The sequence below is a fragment of the Caloenas nicobarica genome, chromosome 6 (assembly GCF_036013445.1).
Source record: "Caloenas nicobarica isolate bCalNic1 chromosome 6, bCalNic1.hap1, whole genome shotgun sequence".
NCBI classification, from domain to species: Eukaryota; Metazoa; Chordata; class Aves; order Columbiformes; family Columbidae; genus Caloenas; species Caloenas nicobarica.
In genome coordinates this window covers 26,439,891-26,467,870 of record NC_088250.1, presented here as the reverse complement: position 1 = coordinate 26,467,870, position 27,980 = coordinate 26,439,891, and the positions used below count along the sequence as shown (strand labels likewise).

The window sequence follows — 27,980 nt, the reverse complement described above, 5'->3', positions numbered from 1 at the left end:
AGACAAAGATCAAAGAGTAACATAAATTATAAGTTGAATAAATAGTATACAGCAATCTTCACTTTTTTTAATAAAACGTGAGATTTTTTTTTTTTAAGTACAAAACGCTAAACAGAGCATTAAGCTCTTCTTCCATTGTCAGTTTTTCACAAACTGCTTTTTTTTTTTTCCCACCAGTAAGATTATGAGTATTTCTTGTTTACTGGAAAAACAAAACAAAACAACAACAGAACCAAAACAAAATGAAACAACAGAGCTACCGTATGTATGTAAAGCTATAAACAGCTACCGTAAAATGTGTAGTGAGTATTGCTTAAAGATAAAAACCAGGCAGGAAACTCGGAATCTGGTGTGTTTTAACAACTGCGTTACAATGGTGGGTAACGTGCGTGGTGACATCTGTCCCAGTGGCAGTGGGGGGGCTGGTGGGGCTGGGGAGAGGGGCATAGTAGGCAGGGCTCCTAGCCAGGGCCAGGACAGCACTCTGGAAGCGAGGTGAACTGTCGGTCCTTAAATATACAATGCTCCGTTTGGGAAAAAAAAAAATCATTATCATCAACAAACCCCTAAAAAATAAGTTTTCATGGAGAAGGGGGGCAAAAAGAGAAGGGGGAAGAGAGAGCACAGAAATAGTGCAAAATGCTCTTGTACTAGTGGTTTTCAAAGTCCACTGCAGTACAGACAAGGGGTAGCCCAGCCACCGAGCGCCGATCCCTGGGGAGATGTGGTGGAAGGGCTGTCCTGACCCCCGCGCCATTCTTGTCCTCTCCTCCCCAGCCAGCATCCTGGGTATGGGAGTGGGCTTGGTGCAAACACGCCAGAGACACCCCAAACCTCACACCTCCCTCTGATGCATGAATCACCAGCATCTCCCCATATGCCTCAGCCCTCTCTGCCCTCCCCATCTCCCAAATCTGCCTCTTTTGGTTTTCTCACCCCAAATGCAAAGGCATGTTGCTGGGTGCTGAGAATGGGAGCACCTCGTCAATGCCACCCCAGGGGGTGGCCAACCCCTCCTGCAGCTGCTCTTGCCCCCAGCCCAACCCCGGTCCTAAATATTAATGCAGCCTGTGAACAGCCTCGTCCGCCGGGGATCCTCAAAGGAGCTGGTGGCCGAGGGGTTGCTCGGTGCCCCATCCCAGGATCCGAAGGGGCTCAGGAGGGCAAGGGTGGCACAGCCCCCTTCTTGCATTCTCCTTCCCCCAGGCTGGTGGGGACAGGACAGGTGGTGCCATCCCAGTGCTAGATGTGCAGAGAGGAGGGAGGCTGCACAGAATGGATTTTGGTGCTCTGAGCCTCTCAGGGCCATGGCTGAGACAGGCTTCGTAGGGGGAGGTCAGGGAGGCACCCTGTGTCCCCTTCCCAGTGTCACTGCGGTGGCCACATCATGAGACCACCACTGGGCCCCCAGCTGGGCTGCATCCCCCATGAGCTGACCCTCACCCTGCAAAAGCATCAGGCCTGAAAAGACAAGGTCTGCAGGGAGCTGCTGTCCCTCTGCCCACTCCCATCTCACCCTGGTGGCATGTCTTCTTTCTCTGCAGCCAAAGGCTTTCAAGTTTTGGGAAAAAAATCAAACAACAACAAACAAACAAACAAGAAAGCAAGAAAGAGTGAGAGAGAGGGAGAGAAGGGTCCTGGGAAAGGTGGTACTGGCCTTTAACAGTCAGGAAGATTTTTGCATGGGGGATCAATGAGCAGAGGAGATGGGAGGGTGGTGACAATGGTGACCTGTGGCCCTCGGGGTTAGCACAGGCTCCTCCTTTTCCTCCACCTGCCTTCTTTACCCCATTCTTCTCCCCAGCTTCACCACACCATTATCCCCCCACGCTGGTCCAACCAACCCTGCAGAACCCACAGGGGTCCCTCCCTTGGCCCCAGCACCTGCAGTGCTCCCCCCCAGCAACGCAGGGGTCATCCCACTCCTGCAGGTTTTTGGGGTGACAGATCTGCATTTGGTGGTGCCCCCTTTGTTTTGGCAAGGACAGAGGCCTCACCCAAACAAGCCCCACTGGGTCTCGACCAAGTCCATCAGAAAAACTCACCCCCACCTTAACTCCGGGGGAAATAACTGGGGGGCATCCAGTCCTGCCCTCAACTGGGGCAAATGTCCTGCTGGGCAGGGCCCATGGGGTGCTCAGAGGATTGATGCCATGCTGTGAGAGGCTAAGAGGGTGCCCAATCCACGATGGAGAGGAGCCTCCGCTGGAGCCCCTTGATGTCAAATTCCCCTTGTCTCATCCCTGCTGGCAAGGACCCGGTGGTGCTGCAGACCCTCTTTCCTCCCTGGCCAGCTCCAGCATGCTCAAAGGGGCTTTGGGGTTGCAGAAACCTCCTTCCTGAGATTGGCCATGTCCTTTGGATGGTGCTAGCTGCTATCTCCAGCCGCGGTGGTGGGGTGTGGTCCCCAGTGGGCACATGTTCACCCACTGGGACCACAGTGCCCAGACCCCACAGGTCGCTTTCCTTCCTTTCCATTGCTGCAGCATCTCCTCTGAGCACTAACATCCTGGAGATCCTTGTCATGGGGAAATGAGAGGCAACAGTCCCAAAATTGAATGTAAAAATTAAAAACAACAAAAAAAAGTCAGGAAGGCAGCTGCGGGCTGTCCCAGCACACCTTAGTCAGTGGATCTCCATGGCTTGGTGGCTGCTGTCACTCAACGAGGAGCTGGATCCCAGGCTAAAGGCGAGGGCTCATCGCAAGATCTTACTGCAGGGTGGTGGGAATCAGCTGTGGCAACATATGCAGTATCCTCAGTGTGAAAGGATGGAGATTGGCATTTTCCTACCCACAGGGAAGGCTATAAACCAGCCTTAACAAAAATCCAAGACAAAACCAAGTGTAGTTTGTTTTTTCCCCTACAGCAAACTACATTTTTGGCTGTGAAAAAAAATAAAATAAAAATCTCCATAGTTTTCTTCCTCATGGTGGCATAGCATGGTGAAGAGTTTTGGCCCCAATCCCCCTGGCCCCACGTAGGGATGCTTCAGTCTGGACAGTGATGGAGTATCTGTAGGGTCAGCTTGGATGGAGCCCTTGGTGTTGGTGGGGCCCTGATCCCGCAGACACTGACGCTCCTCTGTAACTCTGCTCCTGTGCTTAGTCCGGGAGGTTATTATTCTTTTTTGGAAGCTGGCAGCATCTCTCCCCCTGCTTACAGTTAAGCCCTCCAGATTGCAGTTTTTGAAGTGAAGTTTTGCAAGGAAGAAAAGCCACATCCATGCACACATGTGCTTGCATGCATGCACAAATGATTCCACAACTGGATGGACAACAGTCAGAGTTCCGCTTGTCCAAAAAATATTTCTGACCTCCCATTTGAGAGGAACTGGACGGAGAAGGCTATCTTTCCTTTTTGGAGGATTTCTTTTTGAAGTCCACAAATATTTTGGGGGGAAGCATTCATGCTGTTGCAGGAGCTGTGTCTCCCCCCCCGGCTCACCTCCAGACATGAAGCCAGCAGCCCCATGCCTCCTCCTGACATGTTGAAATCTGCCTGGATCCAGGGCGGTCGTTTGAGACTGAAGTCAAATCAAATTGACTCGAGTAAGTCCCAGCAATGTGGGATGTAGACTCTGGAGGACTGGAGTGAGGAGGGGGAAGGCTGGTAGCCAGCAAGGTTTTCTCTTGAGACTCTTTAGAAAATGACTAGCTAACCCAAAAAAATTTTTAAAAAATTGACCCGCCTGAAATCCATACTGGAAAATCACCAACTCTGAGAGCTTTGGAGTGGCCTCTTCTCGCGGCAGGGGGGCACAGGTTGCGTTGGGGAGAGGTGCAGGATGGCGTGGGGCGGCCGCGGCTGCCTTGTCTCTGGCTCTGTCCTTTCCTTGCTGAGTCTTTGTTGTCAAGAGGCTGCTGTAGATTCCGAGTCCTCAGTTTCTTCAGGGTTTGTTTCTCTTTTTTGTCTCTTTCTTTTCTTTTCTCTTTTCTTTTCTTTGCTTTTCTTCTGCTTTTCCTTTCTTTATTTCTTTCTTTCCCTTTCTCTTTTTTCTATTTCCTTCCGTTCTCTTTTTTCTTTTCCTTCTTTTCTCTTTTTTCTTTTCCTTTCTTTTTTTTCTTCTTACATGAGATGAAAGGAATCGGAGTCCCGGGGCGCGGGGAGGTGCAGAGGGGAGGGTGGGAAGGAGCTTGGGTAGGTGGTGATGGGGCAGAGGGAGGGGATGCGACTTCACTCCACGTTGCTGCTGTCAAACGCGTGGCACTGCAGGTCTCCGCTCAGGTAGTCAGTCCCCGGCAGCTTCATGCCGTATTTGTCCACGCACCAACACAACCCACGCTTCCGGCCTCGGGAGGGTTTGCACTGGGGAGACACCCAAGGGCAGAGATCAGGAGATGGCCACCAGCTGCCACGGGGCTCCCTCGCACTGGGAACCAGGATCAGACCTGCGCTTTGCCTCTTTCACCCCTGCGATGCAATCCCCTGGGTAGGACCTAGCTCTGGTTCTCTGCTTTCCGCACATCTCCATCCCTGCTGCTACCCCAGCCCAGGGCTCTCTGACCTTTCCTCACCAGTTCCTTCAGGACGCTCGCCTCAGGCTGATAGCGCCTGAGCCATCAGCAAGGGCCACCCACCACCTGGAGATGCTGACAGCAAGCTCCCCACCAGCCCACCAGATGAAAAAAACCTCCATCCTTTCCAAGTGGGGCAGCAGCAGGGAAAAGCCTCCCTGAGTGAGGAGCATCCCTCTGCGGGGCTCTTACCTGCTTCCTCTTGTAGAAGCCCTTTCGGTCACAGTTGGGGAGGTGGACAGCGCGGGGGACCATCCGCTGGCTGCTCTTGAGCTCCTGCAGGGATGCCTCCATGTGCCTGCGGCAGGGGCCCTGCAAGCGGGGAGAAGATGGAGTGTGAGAAGGGGAGCACCCTGCAGCAAGCCTCCAGCTGCGAGTGCCCCCACCTTCCCTGTCCGCCCCCACCAGCACCCGCTCCCCATCCAGCAAAGCCCTCCTGCAGCCCCCTGCCCACGGGAGCCCTGCCAAGGGCAGGAGAAGGCACCCACCAGCTCAAACTCTTGCCGGAGCTCAGGGATGACAACGCGGGGGTGCGCCGTGTTCTCGGCCATGCCCACGAACTTGGCCAGAGTCAGCTTCTTCCGGCGGTCCTTCTTCAGGGCCTCAGCCTTGAGCTCGGAGAGGCGCCCATGCTTGGGCCGGTAGGCCTTGGGCGGGTAGGTCTCCTCTGTCATCTCTGACGTGGTTGGCTCCTCATGCTCTCGGGACTCCCGTTCTGGAAGAGGTATGAAATTGTCAGGTCTCCATGAGCTGATCAGGGCTTGCTTTTGCACAGAAAGCCTCCTGCCCCACCCCAGAGAACATCTTTGCACCAGCCAGGATGGGAACAAATGACCCAAGAAATCCCTTTCCCAGCTTCTGCCTACAGTCCTGGCTTTATCTCACTGTGTGGGACTTGGCATGGCTTTTGTGTGACCCCTGAGCTCAGGACAGGAAGGTGTCTGAGGGCAAGGAGGAGTTGGGATGGGTCCCTACATACAAAGTCACCATCGTTTGCCGTGTGGCAGTGGAGAAGGACTGGTGGAAGGGTTATCCCACACCCAGAAAGGACCAGACGACACAGAAAGTGTGGCAGAGAAGTCCCTCTTTAGCCATGATGAGAGGATTAAGCGACAAATTCATACCCTACCCCACCTTGCAGATGCATAAGCAAAAGCCAGAAATGCTCGAAGATGAAACATCTCCAAAGTCAAGGTCAATCCCACAGCAAAGCCACCATGCAGCTTGGCAGACACTTTGGCAGCAATACCAAAGATACAGATGACAAGTGTTGGGATCTCCAGGGTCCTCAGCCTGCAGCCCCATTGGACCCAATCAGCCCCCGTTTGCTGGTACACACTGAGCAAAGCCTGAGGTAATGCTGCTGAGTGGTGCAGCCTGACCGTAGCTGCCACCGAAGGTACAGACAGCAAGGGAGGAGCGCGTTTCAGCTCTGCCCAAGGCAGTCACCTTCCTATAGATCCCCCACATCGCCCCAGTGTGACCTGCGCCAGCGGGGTGCAGTCAGGAGCCCTGTGCGGTTATATATAGGCGCGAGCTGGTGACAGTCTAAACTTAGATGACTTGTGACATTTAGTACAGCCACCAGAGTGAAAAAGGGTTATTTCTGGACTAAATTTGAATAAAGTTTAAAGCTCCTGAGGCTCCTGGTCTCCTAGTCCCTGGTTCTCGGCAGCCCTGCGCTGAAGCCAGATTTGTGCTTGGGCTGGCGAGCAGGTACAAGGGAATGCACCATGGCAGGAGGAAAAACATCGGAGTGGCTGAAATCCCTCCCTGAACATTGTGTTCTGCGACTTTGATGCCAGTGAACCCAGCTCATCCCCTGTGCAACCCTACGGTGAAAATAGTGGGGCATCAATTTTGCCCCTCTTTGGAAGACTGTTGTAGGGACAAAAGAAAAAGGCTCAGGATGAAAATAAAAGTGGATAAACTCTCCCCCAACAAGACAAACAAGAACCTCCCTGCAGGCTGGCAGCTCCCTGGAGCTCAGATGCAGCCCCAGTCGGGAGGAGGATGGTTCTGCCCCACCAGGCTGCTCAGGGGTGCCTGGGGGATGCCCAGCAAGGGGGGACGGATGGACGGACACACTGCTCAATGGCAGATGGCAACACCAGCCTGCCACACACACACCCAGAGGGGTGGCCTTGGAGGTGGCCAAGGGTACAGGCTGATTGCTGGGGCCCCAAGCCTGCCACAGCTGCCAGTCTCCCCTCCCTCCTTGCCAAGGCAGATCTGTCCTCTCCTGGCAGAACTGGAAAGTTTTTCATGGCCACTTATGTATTAAAGCAGCCTCTTTTTTTTTCTCTTTTCACAAGAACAGAGCTGGGTCAGCATCCCAGATTCAGCACACTCCTAACTGCCCACAGCAACATCAATGATGTAAAATATCTCCAGGACTCACACACATCCCGACGGAAGGATCCTGTTGCCATTTTACCTCACAATGCCTATATGTTTGGGGTTTTTTTCTTGCTGCAGGACTCAAAGGCCTCCACAGGTTGGGGGTCCTCTATTATAAAGGGATGATGGACAAAGGATAGGGAAGAAATTGATTAAATTGGGAATGACATTGTCTCCCCAGGAAATGACACCATGCAAGATGCAGTAGAAAAGCATCCTTTGCCACAAAGATGTTGTGGCAATCTGAGGTCCGAAAGCAGACTGGAGACACCCACAGTGACTAAGGCCTTTCACAGCAACGAAACACGCTGTGATCTGTCCCGGGAATCCCCTCTGGCACTGACTGCCAGGGCTAGACAAGGCAGAGCCAGGGCATCTCCCTGGGCTGCCCTGTGGTAATTAAGGGGAGGGAAGGATTCGCAACAGTGCAGGCAACCCTAGAATAACATAAGATGAGCACAGTTCATTACCTCTGCAACAACAAATTTGAGAGGCACAGCTACATCACAAACCTAAAATAACAAAACAAATGGGACAAGACAGTGAGGATTCGGTCAGAAAAACAGCACAAGGTGTCCAGTCCCCTGGACTTGTGGTGCAATGGGTGTTTGCACCAGCTCAGTCTGCTCACATGTCAGCAGCTTCAGCCTCTGCAAACACTATTTCTCTGCTTCCAGCCAGCTGCCACCCAGCCAGAGCGGGCTGGGAGCTGGGGACACATGTGGAGCCCTGCTGGCCAGGGGAGATGGGAGCCACAGGAACCCAGTGCCCTGCAGAGGGAGCTTGAGGGCTGGCGTGCAAGGAAAGCTGCACGGCTCCCAACACAAGTCCAGCCCTTCTTGCAAGGCTGAAAAAGCTCCTGGAACTGACTCCCTTACCCTCCCTCACACACACGGGTCCCTGTTCAAGTAGCGATACGACAAGGGATGGCTGTGGTGCGGCTTCTCAGTCTGACACTCAGCAGCAGTGTCCAGTTTGGGTCTTTATTTCCCAGTGATAAGCCCATGGATGTCTTGGAGGGATCCCTTTCCTCCACCCTCTGATAACTGTTAGCCCGATTTCCACCAGCAACAAGGCTGAAGCAGTCCCTGCTCATAAACCCGACTATCTGTTCCCTAACTTGATACTAACAAGTCTATTTTGACAAACTGAAGAGCAAAGGTCTCTGACACACCAACTCCAGAGAAGCTCTCGGCAGCTGGTGAGGGACTTTCCTGGTGTCAAAGGAAAAGGTGTCCTGGGAAAGCCAGAGTTGGGTCAGGCAGCACCCATGCAGAACTTCCCCCTCTCCACCTCCTGGCTGGCTCATCCACATCGACCTGCAACCACCCAGTGCAGCCCGGACCAGACACCCACATCAGCATCTCCAGAGCCCCTGCACCTGCCTGCCCAGCCTCACACATCAGTTCATTCATTAACCTCAATCTGCCACCCTGGGCTGGCCTGTGGCAGGCAGCATTGGCACAGCTGCACATCTGTTCCCGAGGAGACACTGGCAGGAGCAACGCCCAGTTTCCCCGAATGAGCCCTAATTGTGCCTGCCTGAGACTCGGGAAGGAGGCTGGAATTCCTCCTTCCTCGCTGTCAGGATCTGGCCCACTGCACAGCCCCTTGCTGCCCACTCCCCTCTGCCTTGCTGACCTGGTGGTTGGGTTTCAGGCTGGCGGCTGTTTGCACAGGCAGAGCACACGACATCTCTGAAATTCAGCTATGGGCACAAGGCACAGGCAGGAAGGACCCACTCACTGTGTCCCCAGATGGGGGACAGTGGGAAGCAGAAGGTGGGTGGTTCTCACATCTCCATCCTTTCTCCCCACTCCTCAGGACAACCTCTCTCAGTGGAGGTCCCAGGCTCGCTGGCCACACAGAAGAATGACGTTGCTGGGCAAATTGAGAATGCCTCGCTAGCCTGGAGGTGAGACCTGGGCTGTAACCAAATCAACAGGACTTTGAACCCTACAGCCAAGGCAGGAGACTGAACTCAACTCAGAGCTAACCTATGGCTTTGTGTCTGGCCCTGGTGCCACAGTGGCCATGGAGGATCCGGGGAAAATGCGGAGAGCATCTGAAGATGCTTCTGACACAGGTGAAGCTGGAAGGACTGTGCTGTTGATGTTCTAATTCATGCATGACCCTTGGGAGGCAGCAAATACCCAAAGCAGAGTGTGGGTTGTTCTCAGGGCTGAGGGCTAAGTGCCCTCTCCCCACTCCAGGCTGGCCAGAGCGAGCTCCAGAGCAAGAGCCATTTCCAACCCTTTCACCCTGCCCCTACAAAAGGGCCCTGGGAGTAACAAAATACCAGGCACGGTTTCTGGGAAGCTGCAAATTGCTCCTGTCTGTCTGCCTGCTGTCCTTGACAGACATCACCCAGAGCAGCCCACGCACCTTCCTGCACCTGGGCCAAACCCCGGCCTGGGTGTTCTGTGCTCCAGACATTTTGGACGTGTGAGGTCCCCACTGAGTGGGGGTGCGTGTTCACGGGTGGGTGTGGGGCATGTGGGAACACCACCTTCCTGCCTGCTGACATTACAGCATGGAGCAGGAAGCTTTTGCCAAATGGCTAGGAGGCTTGAATTTTCATAACACATTTTCATCGGTTTCTGGCAGGAAAGTAGGAAAAGTATCTATTGACCACTGCTGCTAATGATCCATGCTCCTTACATCCACAACCCACCGCTAGAGGACTTGCTGTCCTGTTCAACGCCCCCACTCAAAGCCACACACACCTAAGAAGGACAAGCACAACCATAGCACAAACTTGCTAAACAGCCCTCTTGATTATGATGATTATTATTATTTACAGCATGAGCACTAACATAATACACTACTTAAGCAGGGGATGTCAGATAAACCTATAGCATAGGAAAGACAACAAATGTCACTGGTGGAAGCCTTGAGAAGTTGCCAGTTGTTCCTCCGCCCCCAAACTGGGCCACCTCTGTTAAGAGGTGCTCATTTCAAAATGGAAATTAAGGCTTGCGTTACCCAGGGCTTAAACATTGCCGGTTATAGAGTGTCTCCCACTGAACAGCTCAGTGCAACAGCGCACAATGTCTCTGCTCCCCACCGGAGGAGTATTTACCCCCAGCAGGAAATGCCACCTCCCAGTATGCCCATGAAGGGAATATCCTCAGCTGCAGGACTTCACTCCATCCTGCTTTTCCAATGGGATACTTGTGATTTTGGGCCTTGGTGGCAGTGGTCTTTGGAGAACGCAAGTTTCTGCTTAGAACGCTGCTTACAACAACGTGGTGTTTCCCAAACCTAGCTGGGTGATCTCTGGCACCTTGGCTTTCTTTCCAGAAGGAGAGACAACATCTTGGGATAAGACACCTTGGCAGTTGATGCTGGCAACAGAGAAGGGAAAAAAATGTACAGGAGAGGCTGGGGGAGAGAGAGAGTGATTTTTCTGAAGTTCCCATTGATCGGGACCCTGGCGCGCTAATCAGAGCCAGATTCGGACACTCCCTGAGCGTCACTCATAACAACAGCTCCCTGGCACGAACAGCTTGCAGACTCCTATCTATGGTAGCTCCACTATCTGCCCAGCCCCACGCCGGCTTCTTATGTCTTCCTGCTGGACTTTACACACACACGCAGGCAGAGGCAATGATTGCTGAAATCAATGTTTGTCTTCTTCCCTGTACCTGCCAGAGGGAGGGGATCCTCCCACTTCTCCTTCCTCCCCCATCCTTTCTGGTACTGGTTCTTGCTGGGCAACACAAAGCAGCTTCCCGGGGCTCCCTGTAGCTGGGAGAGGAGGAATATTGGTGCTGTCTCTGAAAACAGCTTTTGCACTAATGCAAATTGCATTAGAGATGTACCTATTTTTCTTCAGATTGGGTCTTGCACAAGAAGTCTGTGCTCAGGTCACTGGCTGGTAAAAACCCCCATCGTGTGTTTCCCACAGCTGCCCTCTCCACTTGCCAGTACTCCAGAGGGGACATGCCTGACCTATGCCAAAACCTCCCAGGATGGACAAGCAACTTCCTCTCCAGCCTGGACTTGCACCTGTGACCATGACAGGAAAATAATAATCCCTCCCTCCTGGTCAGCACACAGGGACAGCTGCTGTGTTTGCATTCCTGAAGTGCAGGCAGGGAAGGCACAACGCAGGCAGGGAAGGCACAACGCAGGCAGGGAAGGGATGCAGAACAAGGAGGGTCATCTCATCTCGCGCCCTTTGGCAGCTGGAGAGCACAACTGAGCAAAAGCATTCCTGAGCTCCCCAGAGGCCACCAGGATCAGCCCAGACAGAAGGGAGCTTTCAGCGCCCTAACGAAAAACAGCTCATTTATGTTCCCATCGCAAGCACAATCCCCCAACACAGCGGTGAACGACCCCAGCCCCTTGTCACAGCCCCACGGGAATGGGCAGCAGAGCCGGCTTAGGCGCGATGCCCGGGGCTGGGGTCACTGCTCCGGACCACCGCCCCGGTGAAGTCAGGCGGTGATCTCAGGCGGCCGCCCAGCCCGAGGCCGTCTGGCACCCACCAGAGGAGGAGCAGCCAGGTCTGGGGATGCAGGCTCTGGCCGGTCCCTGCGCTAGCCCAGGGCGTTGGCCGCCGTGGAGCCAGCTGCAATGTGCCTTGGACTTTCGACGAACTTTTGTGCTTTGGTGGGGACTGGGCGGCAGGCCAGCACGGCTGCTCTGGTGGGGCTGGTGAGGGAACACGCTGGTGATGCTCACTGGCAGTGAAAGACTGGGAGGAGACACCACACACCGAGAAGGACAGAAAAACAGCAACCCTGCTTGGAAGGGACAACCTCTGCTGACTGCCACCCCACCAAGTCTCAGCAATGCGCGACAGGCATTTACAACAGATCTATGTCAAAAAACACCCATCTGCTAACACAGAGGTGTTCAAGCCTTGCTGGGTGGCTTAACTCCATGTCTAAGTCACTGCAGAGATGCTGCACCCTCCAAATTGTGATCAGCCACATCATTCAGCTTGAATGCTGATTGTAGGGTGGAACGACATATCTCTGGAGGCTCCAGTGTATCCTCCTGTGACTCCAATGGTCTTGCTTAGGCCTCCAAAGGTCTGAAGTCAAAAAAGATAAATCCCACCACCTCTTCAGTACTGGTTCCCTTGAAGCTTGTGAGACACCTCTCACGGGTGGCAGTGCCAAACTCGTTTACAAACGCAGGAGCACTGGTAAGAAAACCCAGACCCTATTTCCTTTACTGGGAATTAGGTACCTCAACAGCTGCCAAAGGCAGCAAGTCACCTCTGTGATTTGCAGAGTGTGAAAGGAAGCCTTTAGCAGTGAAAGCATTGTGAAGCACCCACAAAAACACCAACTCTACCATGCCCAGTCCCCTACCAAAACCATATGATCAGAGTCCAAATAGTCTACAGACAAAAAGCGACACAAGCTTTTGGAAGGGAGCTCTGGGGTATGCCAGTACCTTAAATCCTTGTGAGAGCATGGCGAAAGTTGCTGGGACCTCACTCTCTTGTCCCACAGAGACACCTTGTAAGAGAAGGATATGGATCAGCGGGATCAAGATCAGAGATGGAAAAGCAGCCAAAGGGCTGCAAAGACTCAAACCTAGGTTAAGACTTATTTCCATTTTATTAAGCCAAGGCCCAGTAGGATGCTTGAGAACAGCTCAGGAATACCTGAGGAGCCTCAGAAAGTGGGCATGGATGGCAGAGAGATGTACTATATGTGGCCTTACTTTTTAAAGTTACTGCTTGGGCTTTACTGAACTAGCCTGGAAGATCAGCTCTTTCTCAGGAGATTAGTGTCTCCTCAGCAGAAACCTGTAGATGCAGATTCTGCTGCATCAGCCATGGCTCGCCTGCAGAGCGTGAATATCAGGTGCTCAGGCTGCCCCCAGGTTCATGTAGGATTCATGGGAAAGGGAGATCATCATCCTGATGACCTCGGTGTCCTCATACAGAGCTGGATGGGGGAGAAATGCAGCTCAGCATGTGGGAAAGGAGCTCTCAAGGGAACTAGGTCATGTTTTGGTCTGCTCTGAAAGCGTAGGACCTATCTGTAGGAACAGATCTCTGGGTCAGCACCACTTCTCCGCAGTGCCAGCAAGTGCCACGGAGGTGGGAGAGGTGCGGCTATGAGAACTTGAACTGTAAGGAAGGATCTGCATTGCTGTGTGCCAGATGGTACTTTCCTGAGCTGCCCTTCCTTGCTGCAGCCACAAAATAAAACTCACTGGGAATACCTCTCTAGAGCAAGGAGAAAAGCAGGTTTAGAGGTGGGGAGCTCCATGACATAAGCTCCTTCCCTACACATCACCAGCTGTTATTTCAGCAAGCTCCCAGCATCTGTCCTGAGCTACAAGAGCCAAACTGGAGCATGAGCTGGAAGGTTGAGCTGGCTCTGGTGTGGGAGGTACAAGCAAGGACTGGGGCTCACTGTTGTCTTTGACCTGTCTCTTTCCTTCCAGAGAGCTCCTACATCTAGCTATGATCAGTTCTCAACAGAGGCTTGGGAGGTAGCAATGCATATATAGGACACATCAAGTTCAGGTGAATGTCTGGGCATGTGGTGGACAGGCAGGGTGGCCAGAGTCTTGGGGTTCCCAGCAACAACCATTGAAGTGTAAGAGGGAACCCAAAATATCTTACCAGTAAGAGCCGGGAAACTTTCCAGAGCTTCTCCCTCTGGTAAGATGATGAACAAACATCCATCCATTTCAATTAAATGATGCTGATGTGCACCATCTTGCAAAACTGCCAGCACTGTTTCTAGATAGCTGCTTGTATCAGCCCAACAGCTCCTGAACAAAGTTATCTTCTAGGGAACTGAACTGGCAAGTGGAGGGGAAGGAAGTATTCCAGGATTAGATTTACATCAAGAAGCTCCTGTTGCTGATGCACTGATGATAGGAAGATAAAACATATTTCCTTCACATCATCTGGAGACTGCAGATGTTCCCCATTCCATATGCTGAAACTGCAGAAGAAGCCGAGAGCTGAATTGAAGAATTACCCAGAGAAATTTAAATAAATCTCTTTCAGTATCATAGTGAGCAAGGCACACTTTTCTTTCCTGGAAAGTATGAAATCATTCAGTATTTCTTAGTCTTGCATCTTTTCCAACAAATCCACCCTAGTGGCAGATACCATCGGTTGTAATAAAGGCGTCAAAAACCCCACCAGGCTGCCAAGGAACCACGAGCAGAAAAGAGCAAAGAAGGAAGGCTCAGGGAAGAAGACTGTATGATAGTCTCTGCCTGACAGGAAAGGTGAAGAAAATCTGAACTAGCTCCTGACAAGCATCCTTGAACTGTTTACCAGCAGTTTCTCTGTGGGGCTTATCTGTGGCAAAAAGAGAGGAAACCCCTTCCTAGAAAACAAACATGTTTTCACATCTTCTGCATGAAAACAAAAAGGTGTGAATCGGTCATCTGGCTACCAGGTGGGAAGAGATCACCTGAAAAAAAACTTGTTGTATCCTCAGGAATGAAAGAAGTGTGATGAGTTGCCAGAGAACCATAATATCTTGAATCAACTATCATTATTGTATGAGAAAGAAGGGGACAAGGAGGACTTTTTCAGATGCAGGTAGCTCAACAGAAGTGATGGAGGAAATATCACATGGTCAGAAGTGACGGAGGAAGAGCAGGTAGCTTTGCCCTCTTGGACTATGTGGAGCCTGTCTCCAAAACTCAGCTGAAGGTGAGTTCCAATACACACAAGATGTCACGAAACCTGTACTTGAAAGCAGGACGCTGCCAGGACACTGATACTATTTGATCACTGAAATCTGAATGTGACAAACTGTAGTAGAGAGAGGTGCTAAGAAGGCCTTAGAAACAGAATGGTAACCAGTAAGAGTTTTGCTGGAGGCCATGAAAAGCTGAGATATCACTGGATATTGAAGCATTCTACCCTGAGAACAATGTACAATTAAGGGGAAAACTCTGTACTAAAGGAGCTGATCCTGAGAAGAGGATGACCTACCAAAGATGTAGCCACTACAGTTTATGCCTAGCCTCCTGGAACTGACACTGGGAGAGGTTGCTCCCACTGGAGCCTGGTGGTCTCTGTCACAAGATCCATCCCCACTTACATTATTGAGCCAGCCTCAACAGCAGCCTGCAACTGGAAGAGCCCAGAAAACCAAACCCTTTGCTTGCCCAAAAGAGAGGTGAAGGCACATCAGGTGGAGCCTGGAGATGCACCTGTGTTAGGTGCTGGACAAGAACTTGCCCAACATCACAAATATTTCAGGAGTGCAACTGTGATTGCAACCTCCAGCCTAGCCTGGATTAATTTCTAGGCCTTCAGCCTGACTTTCATAGCTCTGCCTTAAACCAGATGGAAAAGATCTGTAAGATCATCCATTGCTCATCTCTGTGTCAGCATCAGATAACACATTGTTACATGTACCAACCAACCTGACTTTCACGAGCTCCAAGTGATAAGGTTTCCACCTCTGCCCTCAGGACTCCTTTCCACTTTCTCAATGACTCCTTCTCTCAGAAAGCCTTTACCTCATGTAGCCCTGGCGATTCTTTAATCTCTTAGTCCACCTAAGTAGTATGACAAAAAAGTACCAGAAGTTTGATGTTCACAATATTGATAAGCAGAAACTTGCCCAAGCTTTACCCTAACCGATTACTCTTGCCTCCAATAGCCATTTCGCTCCCTGTACTGCATCTCTGTATACACCAAACAATTCCCCTTGGTACAACATGATGCAAAGATGCTTTTCAATTAAAAAAAAAAAAAAAAAAATATATATATATATAATGGGTCCATGGATGGAGCAAGAACAAGAAAGACAACTGACCACCTTTTGCCACGAGTCCAGAACCTTTCTGGTGCCACATCTGTGGCACTTCACTGTTTCTCGTGCAACCTCAAGCCACCTCTGTTATTATAAAATGAAATAACTGAACATGGAAATGGTTATGAAATGATATGGTAAAATCTCACCCATTTCTGCTACTTCTTCAGGAAAGCAGGAGTGCCAAATGAAAGCAAAGTGATGGCCACAGCTGCATGTATGTCTTCATAGACAAACATATGGTGTGGCAGCACCATAATTGACTGCTAGACAGGTGTAAGACATGGAGTCCCTTCCTAATAAAACTTTTTTCTTTTTCAGTGTCTCCTTTAAATTAAAAAGTGAAAGCCAGGTTCCATAGTTGTTAAGTGGCTTATTTAATTACTAGATTTTCACCATTAGTCAAATGAATAACATCTGATTTCTTAAGCATGAATAATAAATGGGTCTCTTGATTTAATTGTCTTCAGAGCATGAATCCCATCTGAATTTGGAAAAAGAAAATATTTCTACTGGCTTTCTACAAAAAAAAAAAAAAATTATGGCCATTGGCTAACTTTGCCCCCAAATTGCCTTTAAGATACATTCCCTCTCTTGTTTAGCTAGGGGATCATTTCCTTAAGTATCTGTCAGGATTACCTTCTTGCCCTTAAATAGCAATCAGACCAGTTATCTCCATCAACACAACAATTACCTCCATCAGTGACACAGCTGTGTCTTTCCAACAAGCAAACGAACTCAACTGCAATAACAGCCCTCCAGGCAGGCAGCTGCTAAGAGCTTTCCAGTCCTACTGAAGCCAACAGCATCTTGAGCTTTGGCCTCACAGTCCTTCAAGGATGGAGGTAGCTGGCTCCCATGGAGGGGATTAAGTAGGTGCCTATGATGTTCTGGGCCTAGATGAAAGGTGCTCAGCATCTTGCAGGATCAAGCCCTGCAAGGGCAATAGGGAATGATGTGCCAGTTTGCTGTGGGGGTTTCTGACCTCTCTATTTCCACGTTCTGTGTGAAAGAGGCAGTACCACAGGGGTGGAGGCATGGGGAAAAATGATGGGAATACCAGACAGGTCTGTAGAATGAGAGTAATAAGAAGAGAAAGGCTTTATGCAAACACACATTAAAAAGGGCCCACTGACTCCATAGGCATAAATTTAAGATGCCTCCTCGAGGTTTAGCCTGCTGACCGGAGTGCCTCTGCAGCCAGGGGAGGCTTGGACCTTCCTGCAAGCATATCTTAAAGCACATGTGGTCTCCCAGCCAGAAGCTGGTGGTTAAAAGACATGGACTGATGGGCAGTTAGCACACTTGCCCTGGAAACTCCATAAACAGACAGGAGATCCACCAAAACATGGTGAGAAATGGCTTCCCTGAGAGCAAATTTGCTCACATCAAACCACTGAGAGTTCCGAATTTCTGCAAACACATTACGCTGGCTCCTGCTGGGATTAACTGCGAGCAGTGGATTGACATAAACACTAAGGGGTCCCCTCAGATCAGTAGCACCAAAGAGCCACCTCAAAAACAACATCTTGCTGAGAGTTGCCTTGGCTATACAGCTGAAGGAATAGCAAGTGTCTCGTGGGTGGGCAGTGATGAGCAGATGGGGAATTTCACTCCTTCATCACCAGATGTGACGTGACCCTTCCTGGAGGGGTGGAGGCATCAAGCGTGACCTGTGCCTGGCGATCTCAGAGAGGCAGCCCTGGAGCCTGGGAGTGCTGGCACAGGTGCCACCCCACTCTGTGACCCATAGGCAGCCTTGCATGGTACCCCAGGGGAGATCAAGTGAGGAGGTTCTTTCTAAATGGACCTGGAGAGTCTGGGTCTTAGAGGATCCCAGCATAGGTCTTCTCCTTGCCAGCAGAGCCTCCTCGTGCCTTTGGCTACACCTGTCCTGAGGATAAACAGATAATATCTTTTTAACTGTAAAAAAATCTCCTTACAAATGACTAGGTGGTTATTATGCTGGCTGTCAGTGAGTTCACCCAGGTGAAACTCTTTTGATCATCTTTGACCTTTGCATGTACCATATCTTCAGGTCCTGCTGCTTCCTCCTCCTCAACACTGGAGGTTATTCCAGCTGTCCTCAGCTTACCACATCTCAGCAAATTTTCCATCGGTTCTTCCTTCCCGCTTTCCCAAAGGCCAGTTGTTGCAGCCTGGGTAAAGTGAAGTGCGCAGGGTTCCAGCGCACTTGGTGCCCCTGATGCTGTCTCCTCCACTAGTGCCACCAGGCACCGCTGCCCCCTCACAGGTCCTCCAGCCCTGCATGGGGCAGGAGGCAGACCAGCTGCAAGCCACAACCTATCCACACCTTCACTGGGATACCTGTCAGGGTGTTTAACTAATGTAGACTTAATCTATCCAGAAAACACAACCCACTTTCAAACACAGGGGGTGAGTTCGGATCCACACAGCTGGCTGGGAGGAGTGTCTTGTCTCTATCTCCTTCCTTGCCTCCCCTTGTTTGATATGCTCACCTGCTGCATCTCATGTCTCAGCCCTTGGTGGGAGGATAGGGTAGGCCGGTCAGGAAACCAATATCTGATCTTGATGGCAAAATATCTGTGTGCCAGTCACAAGCAGAACTACGCACCTAAGAGAGGTTTCTGTGTGCTGTCTGGAAACCGTTCTGCCCCCAGAGACAAAAATGTTCCGTGTGTGTATCTGCACACATTAAATGTTTGTGCAGGCGTGTGTGGGTGTGTGAACATGAGTATATGCGCGTGTATGTTCACATGCATATCTTTCCTATGCATATTAATCCCGCTGCTCTGCAGCCCACATTGAGGGGCAGGTGTCTCCCATCAAAATTCTCCATTTATGCCTGACCTTGAATTTGCACTACTAAGGGCTTGATTAAAAAATAGGGAGGATTTGCTGTGCCATGGGTCCTTTAATTTCCCCTGTGACTTAGCACAGGTGAAATGAGTTGCAACTGTTCTTAGCAACTCGCCCCACTGAGCAGAGGAGGATAAGCCCTGGAGGGGCTGAGGTTCTTGCCCTCCTTCCTAGATTGCTCCTGGGCTTTCCAGTTTGGGTAAAGAGAGCTGGGAGCCTCTACTGCTGTAACAGCTCCCACAGCTGCTCCTACATTTGTGACGCCTTTCAATCCAGCATGGGTAAAACTTCCAGCGGACGTTAGGAGGAAGCAGAGCACCACGCTCCGACCAAGGCAGTGCCCGCTCGCTGCTTCTCCTCCTCTCCGTTCTCCCCGGCTGCCCTGACACATGCGTGCCAAGCTACATGACCAACAGAAACCAGGGGCTGTCCTGAAGCTGGCACAAAATGTACCCAAGCTCTCCTACAGCTCTCTCTGAGCCGGACGGGATACCTCACGCCGCAGTCATGCAAATGCTTTCAGTCGCACACGACTGTGCTCATGCCACTGACGTGCCAAAGCTGCGACGGTCACCTGGGCACAGGATGCCGGTGCTTAAATATTGATGGGAGGAGGCATGCAGCCTTCCTGCAACATCCCTCAGGTTTACAGAGGCTCCCATTTCAGGCCAGACCCTGCTCCCCGCTGCAGCGGCACAGGCTCTGGAGGAGCTCCCTTCCTCCACCTGGAGCAGGTCCAGGCTGGCTGCGGTGCAGGAGCTCGGGACCAGCTCTGTCACGCACGCACACACAGAGCCACGTCTTCTCGCCGGTGAACTCTGCTGGCACCTAACAGGAATTTCATTTGGATCAACTACTTAATATTCTCCCTCCTTCCTTAGAAACTAGGCTGCTGAAAAATATTTCCAGCCAAGGCCCCTCCTTTCCTGTTTGAACCACCCCATCCTTCCCTCCCCCATACACACGTACTGCAGAAACCTGGCTCTTTTGCTGGCACCTGATGGATTTCAATTTTTTTTTTTTTTAAAGTATATTGTTATTGTTGTTCAAACTTCAGATCAAAAGAAAAATGGAGATTTTCCTGTTTTGGATCTGAAGCTTTGCAGGCCTGTTGCTACTAGCTTTTGCCTCGACAGCTCAGGAGCTGCTTCGCACAAAGGACCTGCCGCTCAGCACTAGCTGGGTCCCTCCCTGAGCGACACCTGTTTGCAAGCTGGTGCATCCCAAGCACCCTGCTCCCACAACTCACCCTGGACCTTGGCATGGGGCTGCCCACCTGCCCTGCTGTGTCCCCATCGCTTGCACTTGAATCCCCACATCCCTGAATGGGGAGCTGAAGAGTGCAAGAAGGAGAAACAGGGCACAGGGGGTATGTGTCAGGAAGGGATAAAGAACTGCACCGAACACGAGCCGCAGGAAACGTGGGCTCAGCAGCACTCCTCCTCCACCTACTTCCAGCTGACGCAGCAAAGACAATTTTCTTAGGGCTAATTCTGCAACCCCCCCCACCTTTCCCCTCCTGGTTATCGTTGGCTCACGGCTTCGTGAGGAAACTTGCCAAGTCTTGCTCACTTTCTAGAAAGAGAGACGGAATGAGAGGAAAGGGAAATATTTGACAACCTTTGTTTTTCCACGAGCCTTTTTAGGGCAGCAGGCTCCAATCTGTGCCCTCCGCTCCCCGGCGCTTGGCCTGACCTTGCTGGCTCAGCAGGAGGAAGTCTGGCGGGAGCATGGGGGAGAAAAATGGAAAGACATGGTGTATTTCAAAGGAAACCTAAACAAAACAGAGAAAACCCAGAATCCTGCAGCCTGTGCCATAAATGAAGCTCATTCATGGTTTTTTTACCAGGAACAGTCAATTACAGCCGTGATGTTTGGCTTTCGGTAAAGGACAGTCTCTGACTGTTGTGCCAGGAAGGACTACAGGGACTGTCCCGTCAGTACCTACACATCTGTCTACTTAAAACAAGCCTTACCAAAGCTCTTTAATCCCACACTTGCTTTCATTTCCAACCTCTCAGCAAACCAGGAGCATATCCTGCCCAGCAGCTCCGGCTTTTCTCAGTAACGCTGTGCCCAGCTTGCAGATGAGGAAACTGAGGCACAGTACCCAGGAGCATCTTGTCTCCAGGCAAAACATCTGGTCTACAGGAGAGCCAAGCCCGGCCTCCCAGGCCTGGGCTCTCGCAATACTGCCTGTTGCCTCTCCACCTCAACTATAAGGAGGAAAGCATCTGCAATTTTAAACTCAGCCAGCACAAGAGCAGAAATAGATAGAAATACAGTCTGATCTAGTCCTTGCTGCTGTCACATAGTTTATTTTGCAGAGTGCTGATTCTTTCTTAGCAGTTCGCAGCTCAGGGCCAATTTTGGTCATTGACAGATTGGAGGGCCAGGCCAGCTTCCCCAGCACACGGTCCCTGCACTGCTGGCCAAACTGGCAGAGGCCAGAAAGTTCAAGTCAAACTTAATTTCTTTTCTTGCCCTGTTGCTTAGAAACACGCCTATGAAAATATACTTTGTTCTCACACGCTACCAGTCGAATGCCAAGAGAGTTTTTTCCTTCTCCCATCCTCAGGAATTCCTGATTTATTTTTTATTTCTTTTTTTTTTTTTTTTGCAATCGCAAAAATCTCAAGAGGACCCCAGTTCCCCACAGCTTCCTGCAGCAGCCTTTCCAATCCAGGCTTGTCTCTCGGCTGTGAACAAAACCCATCAAAAAGAGCCCCCTGCGGCGCTCAAGGAGTCCAAACTGGAAGTGCAGGTGATGCCAGGGGGTTGGTTTTACAACAAACCTGCAACCTCTTTTCTGTCCCTCACTTTGTTCATTCAACAGGTGCTCGCCATCCCAAGAGAAAGAAAAGCAGTGATATTACAAGGGGATAGGTCAAAGTTGTCATGCAAAGCACCTGCTAAAGGACTGGTTTCCTTGGGAAGAGCAGGGCAGGTGGAACGAAAGGAGATTCATGCTGGGAGTCAAGCACTGAAGGTTTTTTGGGTGCCTTCAGTCTGCATGGGGGACCCTCAGCCCCAACCTCCAAGCTGCCGCCGGGTTTCAGCTGCACAGCTTTACCTTCCCGACCACGCCGCCTGCCCCTGGCCACGCACACACACATACAGAGTAAATAAACACTGGGATGACGCGCTCCGGGACAGTTTGCATAGCTCTGCTGCCAGCGGGTTATTGCCCGGCTTCCTGGGCTCCACGGCAGGAATGCGGCTCCTGGCTTCACCCTCTGCAGGCCCCCTTCCAGCCCTCACCCCTTCCAGCTCCCTGTCACAAAACCAAGCTCAGCTTTGCTGTTTCTGGCTGATTTTAAGGGAGTTTGGACATTTGTTGCCATTTGAGGGAGAGGGGAAGTTACACACACAGGATTTGGTTTTGCTCTGAAGGATGGAGCGTAGCAACACAACCACTACCTGCAAGAAGCAAAGGGGAAAAATAATAAAAGCATCTAGATTTATTAGGTGTTAGAAAGGAGAAACGGATTCCCATTGAGTGGGTACAAGCAGAAGCTTGCTAATGAGCAAAAATTACTTTTTCATGGACCGAAAAAAAGTGAGGGGCTTGTTTCTGGGTTTTATTTGCCAAGTGGTTTCCCAGTCTCCTGGACATGCAGACATCCTCCCTGCCTCCCCTTCATGCCATGGCAGAAATACAGATGTATTTGGAAGAATATAGGGAAAGTGTCCTTGCACATGCTACAGGATCCAGAAATAGGAGTTTAATGTGTGCCAAAGTGAAGGAGAGCTTTCTTTCGTGCTTTTGTCACGTGCAAGGTGCAAACAGTTCAGAAGCTTGGCTTTGCACTGGTGCTACCATGCCAGCCTTCATGTTTGCTTTTAACCTATTCTTTGTGATTATTAGCCACGCCATTATTATTTTCTGTATTTACAGATTCCCTGTCCTTAATACACCTGCTCTCTTCACCTCCCAGGGCTAAACCCCACTGCCCAACAAGGACATCCAGCAGTGGGCAGCCAGGAGGAGAAGGCTGCAACGATCGCGAGGAGAAAGTGGGAGGCTGAGCAATAAAGCCAGGGGTGGCTGAGGACTTTGGGGATGGGGCAGATGGTTGCAAGGAGATGCCTTATCCTCTCCTGTGCCTCAAGCTGCAGAGACTAGCTCGGGCCACAGAGCAAGGTGGAGGATACAGTGAGAGAAAGGGGTCAGGAAGCGTGTGAGGACAGCGATGCAGGAAAGATGTAAGAGATGCAACTGGTGAAGGACTGGGATGCAGCTGTGACTGAGAGGGTGCATTTGGGAGGTGGGGGAAGAAAAAGTTTTACACTGGGGATGGGACGACCCAGAGGTGATGATGGAAGGCGGGATAGGGTAGGCTGTGAGATGATGCAACAGGAGGTTTGGATAGGGCATTGATGGAAAGAAGGATGGGAAAAGCAGCAGAGGGCATGGAAGAACAGCTCAGGGGATGGAAGAATACCCGGAAAGATGGAAAAGCAACTGTGGGGGCTGGAAGAGCAGCCGGAAGGACGGAGAAGTAGCTGGAAAGGTGGAAAAACAGGGGGATGGCAAAGCAGCCAGGGGAAGTGGTGGTGGTGGAGAAGCAGAGGGAAAAGATGGAAAAGCAACTGAGGGCTTGAAAAAGCTGCTGGTGGAGCGGGTGGGGAAGGGAAGGAATGGGGAAATAGCTGGAAAGATGGAAAAGGAGCCCGGGTGCGTGTATGTGTGTGTTTGAGAGAGAAATCAGGCAGAAACATGGAAAAGCAGCCAGAAAGATGGAAAAGCAGCTAGTGGTGGTGGTGGTGGTGGTTGGAAATGAAAGAGCAGCCGGAAAGGCAGAAAAGCACACGGCGGGGGAGGGGGGATGGAAGAGCAGCTGGGGAGGGTGGGTATGGAAAAGCAGGCAGGAAGATGGAAAAGTAGCCGGGAAGGCGGAAAAGCAAGAGAGGGCATTGAAGAGCACCTGGGAAGATGGAAAAGCTGCCGAAAGGATGAGAAAGCTGCCGGGAGGCAGTGAAGAGCAGCCAGTAGGAGGGAGCAGAAAAGCAAGCGGAAAGATAGGGAGCCGGAAAGGCGGAAAAGCAAGCGGAGGGGGATGGAAGAGCACCCGGAAAGAGGGAAAAAGCAGCCAGGAGATGGTGGTGGGGTGGAAAAAGCAGGCGGAAGGATGGAAAAGGCGCCGGCAAGGCGGAAAAGCATCCGGGGAAGATGAAGATGGCAGAAGCGGGGGTCACTCACCGGCCTTGGCTTGCTCGCGGTAGCTCTTCTCGCTGAGGCAGACGGCGGTGCCGTGGAGCAGGGCGTGCAGCGGCTTCTCCTCGCCCTGGCGCGGGAGGCAGCGGAGCCCGCGGGCGCAGCGCTCGGTGTAGACGCCGCAGGGCTGCCCGGCGGGCAGGGCACAGGTGAGGCAGCAGCCGCAGCCCGGCTCCTTCACCAGCTCGCAGCCCAGCGGCGGCGGCGGGCAGAGCGACAGCGCCTTGCTGTCGCAGGGCTCGCACTGCACGAAGGAGCCCAGGCACCGCGACAGCCCCAGGCAGGCGCCCAGCAGCACCAGGAGCCGCAGCAGCATCGCGGCGGGGATGCTGCGGGACGGGGCGCGGGGGGCTGCCGCCGGCGGGGGGCGGGCGGCCCTTGCTTTCCGCTTGCCCCTTCGGGGGGGGAAAAAAAAATTAAAAAGTTTCAAAAAGGCAAAGGGTCGGAAAGCGCAGCCCCTCTTGCAGGTGTCCCGCTCTGGGGTTTATTCTCTGGGTGCGAGACCCCCCTGCTTTTCGTTTGGCGTTGGGAGAGGGGGGCGTCTAGGTTTGCTTTTGTCTTTTTTTTTTTCTTTTCCTTTTTCTCCTTCTTTCAGCTTTTTCTCGCCTCGAAAGGGGGAATTCGCACCGCGATCCGCGGGAGCGCAAAAAGAGAGGGGGAGGGAGGGAGGAGGGAAAGGGAGAAAAGCCTGCAGGGGTTGCACAGCCTACAGGTTGCAGGGGGAGGCGTGGGGGAGCAGGGGGGTTTGGGGAGGTGGGACGGCGATTTCACACACACACGCACGCACACACTCTTCCCAAAGGGCTGGGAGGAGGCAGATCAGGAAGGGAGCAAAGTTCCTTGAAAACCAGTGTCCTGCTATTAATGCATCAAAGTAGTCAGGAGGGGGGGAAAAAAAGGCAGGAGAAGGAAGAGGGGATGCAAAGCTCCCCTTGCCTCTCTCTTCTTCTGCAGGAGGAGAAAAAGTCTCTCCCGACGCAGCGAGCTGCTGGGAAGCTTGGTATGAAGCAAAGTTGTGTTTCGATCGGCTGTGTTCAACCCTCCTGCTTTCCTTTTCCAAGATTTTCAAAGGCAAAAAATGCGGGGTGGGGGGGGAAGCCAAAAAAAAGCAAAAAGAAAAAAGAAAAATTTTCTGCAAAGCTGGAGTGTTTTGTTGCGGAGTCTGCAGAGGAGCGGTAAAAAACAGGGGTAAAGGGGAAAAAAAAAAAAAGGAAAAAAAAAATCCACTTTGTAGATCTCCCAACACTTTTCCCCTGGAGAAGTTTCTAAAGAGACTGAATACTGCAGAACAGGCTGTCTTTTAAATAGACTGCCTCTGGCTGCCTGCCAGCCCCTAGCTGCAATTTGAGATCCCAATGACACCTCAGCTTGACTAGGTGCCAGCAGCGAGGGCCCTATCAGTGCACACTGGAGCTGGTGGGGGTGGGGTGCGCAGCTTCTGACTTCTGGGCTTCAAACCGCGGGCAGTGATCAAGGATAACATTATGAGGAGAGACAAGGGGAGGAGGAGGGGAAGGGGAAGCCGAAGATGGGGAGGGGAGAGATGCGGAGCTGGGGGGGAAGTTCAGATCTTCACGGTTTAAGCAAAAAAAAAAAAAAAAAAGGGAGAAAAGTGGTTGCAGTTGGGTTGCACAGGAGCCTGGGCTGCAGGGATTCTGGAAGGAGAGGGCAGGGTGCTGAGTTTGGGGAGGAAGGGGGAGATGGAGTTAGCAGGGCCTGATCTTGCAAGCTGTAGCCTGTCCTGGTGGGGCAGGGATCCCCATCCACTTCTTGGGCAGCTGGTGGGCTGGGGACCCTCAGAGAGGGGGGAGCCGGTGCACACACCTACCTGCCAGCTCCAAAGGTGAGCACAGCAGGGAGATGGCTGGATCCGTGCCGGGGAGACACTGTCACCTGCCCTGGTCCGGGAAGGAGCCTTTGTGTGTGCAGGGTGCCCAGCTCGCCTCTCCTGCCTCTCTGCCCCTGGGCAAGGGGTAAAAATGCAGCGAGACTTTGCCCAGTGCCAGGGTGCACCCCGGCACCCCCAAACAGCAAGGGTTAACGTAGCTGGACAGTAAACAGGAGGGAGGGCTGGGCTGCTTGTAAGAACTGTGTTAGATTCCTCCTTGGAAAAGTTCGCTGTTGCTTAGGCCATGCCAGAAAACAAGGGGAATTTTGCCATGTGAAGTCCAATTTGCACGTTTTAGCTCATTCTTCTTCTGCCTCTTGCCCTGCACAAAGTGAGGAGGGACAAGAAAAAGAAAAAAAAAAAAAAGAAGCACTTTGCAGTGCTTCTCCTATGTCCTGGACAGCTTGGGGTTTGTTGCCTTTTGTTCCACCGCTGCATTCCTAAGGGTTACAGTTCTCCGGCCCTGGTCCTTTGCACTTGCCTCCCTTCAGTGCCCATTCATTGCTAGGAGCAGGGAAGCTGGAAGCTTGGGGAAGGGAATCTCCAAAATTGCAGTGTGCAGCCCCATGGCCTGCCCAGGCAGCTGTGCACCAGGATGTTACACCTGGAGCAGAAGGGTGAGCTGAACCCAGCCGGGAGGCATGATGGAGCGAAGGGATGGGAGTTCACTCTGGAGGGCAATCACAGGGTTGTGTACCAGGGGAGTGGGAAACTAGAAGGGATCAGGTGAGGTTTATGTGTGATTCAGGTCAACCCCCCTTCCACATATACACACACTCCTCCAAAACCTCATATTCCCCAGATTTCTTTTTAGATCACTCATCTATGCAGCTGCATTGCATGGATTTTGCCACTAGAATGCACCCTTATCTATGGTAAAAGGACGGATGGTTGCTTATGAACATTAACTCCTTCTTCTCCAAAATTTCCACCTTAAGGCTTTTTTGCATCTTTCAGGTGTTCCTTGTTTTACTGCTTTCCTACCCCGTGTGGACTCTGTAGTAGAAATCAACATCCTCCTGTCCTTCCCCTATGCCCTTCAAAAAGGAAAGCCACATTTCTAAGCCTTTTAAAAAAATTAGTTTCTTTCCACCAAGAGGTTTTCCATAGGTTTTATTTAATACTACCTGAACCTATGCTTAGATAACAGTTAACTGCCAAAAACCAGGCACCCTTAAGTTAAAAAAAGCCACCCCGTAGGATTTTATCTGGAAGTGTTTTAAAATAGTTTCTCCAGTTGACAGGACTTTTACAGCATATTAATTGCATCCTGCCGCTGATTTTTATGAGAATCTGCCGCTGGTCCGAATGGATGCTTTGCAGAAAATGGCACTGGGCAGAGAGTGAGCACTGTTCACCCAAAGATCTGGAAGCACTTTGTGAGACAGCTTAGGGCAGGAGAGAATTTACTTTCCTCATTCTCTCCTCCACCCCTTAAGAAACAGTGCGCCCCGTATATTAATATTAAGACAGCGAGAGTATCTAGAGGGGTGGAGGAGAGGTTTCACTCCCACTCCAACCTGTGAGATGCAAAATGGTGAGGCGTGTAGAGAACTGCCTCCATCTAGCCCAGCTGCAAGCCCTGGCATAGGAGGCTTGGGCACGGCTGGATTGCCATGGGGCAGAGATCCCGCGAGGGATCCCTGGAGAAGCTGCTCTAATTTAGGGCTGTCCGGGAACTTTCTTCTGGGCTTTCGGAGCAGGCCAAAATCCAGGTGGTGTGCAGTTGTCTAGTGGCCACCCTTATGTGCTGTGCTGGGACCTTCATCCACAAAACCATGCCTGGAAACTGAGTCATATCCTCAACCAGGAGATGACGAGGTTTTGACTGTGAGATGTACCCCGATGGTGGGTTTTCTTCCACATTATGAAAGTAGCCACAGCCACGGGGATCTTGGGGCTATCAGCTGCATTGAACCACGGAGCCCAGCAGTCAGGATGGAGTTGCAGGTGAATGTCTAGTCCATGCCCCTCACAAGGGCTATCTTTTTGGCATCTTTTGCTGACACTCCAAAAAACCCCCACAACGCAGGGAAAGCAACAGGGCAGTGTTCAGCATGTGGCTGGTCGTGAGCTGTAGGAGAGCCTGCAGCTAACAAAGATCACATTTCTCTTGGCTTGTGCTCTTCCAAGGGAGATCACAATCATGTTTTATGTTTATAAGATATGCTTTTGTATTTTGGGGGAGCAAGCAGAGAGCGTTCAGAGGAAACCGAGGTTTCTATTAGTGTCTTCTAATGTACTTCATTGCTACAGGCTCCATGTGTTACATATGGCTCTGTTGCAAAAAAAAAAGAATTATTTGGAAAGCAGTTACTGTTCTTTACATCTCAGATATGTCACACTTCATTA

General features: G+C 51.5%; 1 protein-coding gene across 1 annotated transcript; it reads right to left on the bottom strand.

Annotated features, from left to right (window-relative positions):
* Positions 1 to 13: 13 nt before the first annotated feature.
* On the bottom strand, positions 14 to 24,998 carry IGFBP5 (insulin like growth factor binding protein 5). The gene is made up of 4 exons (XM_065637643.1): positions 23,726 to 24,998; positions 5,005 to 5,231; positions 4,709 to 4,828; positions 14 to 4,307 (listed from the first exon to the last, which is right to left on the bottom strand). Exons 1-4 carry the CDS (start codon positions 24,054 to 24,056, stop codon positions 4,176 to 4,178), a joined length of 810 nt encoding a protein of 269 aa, XP_065493715.1. The 5' UTR covers positions 24,057 to 24,998; the 3' UTR covers positions 14 to 4,175.
* Positions 24,999 to 27,980: the final 2,982 nt, after the last annotated feature.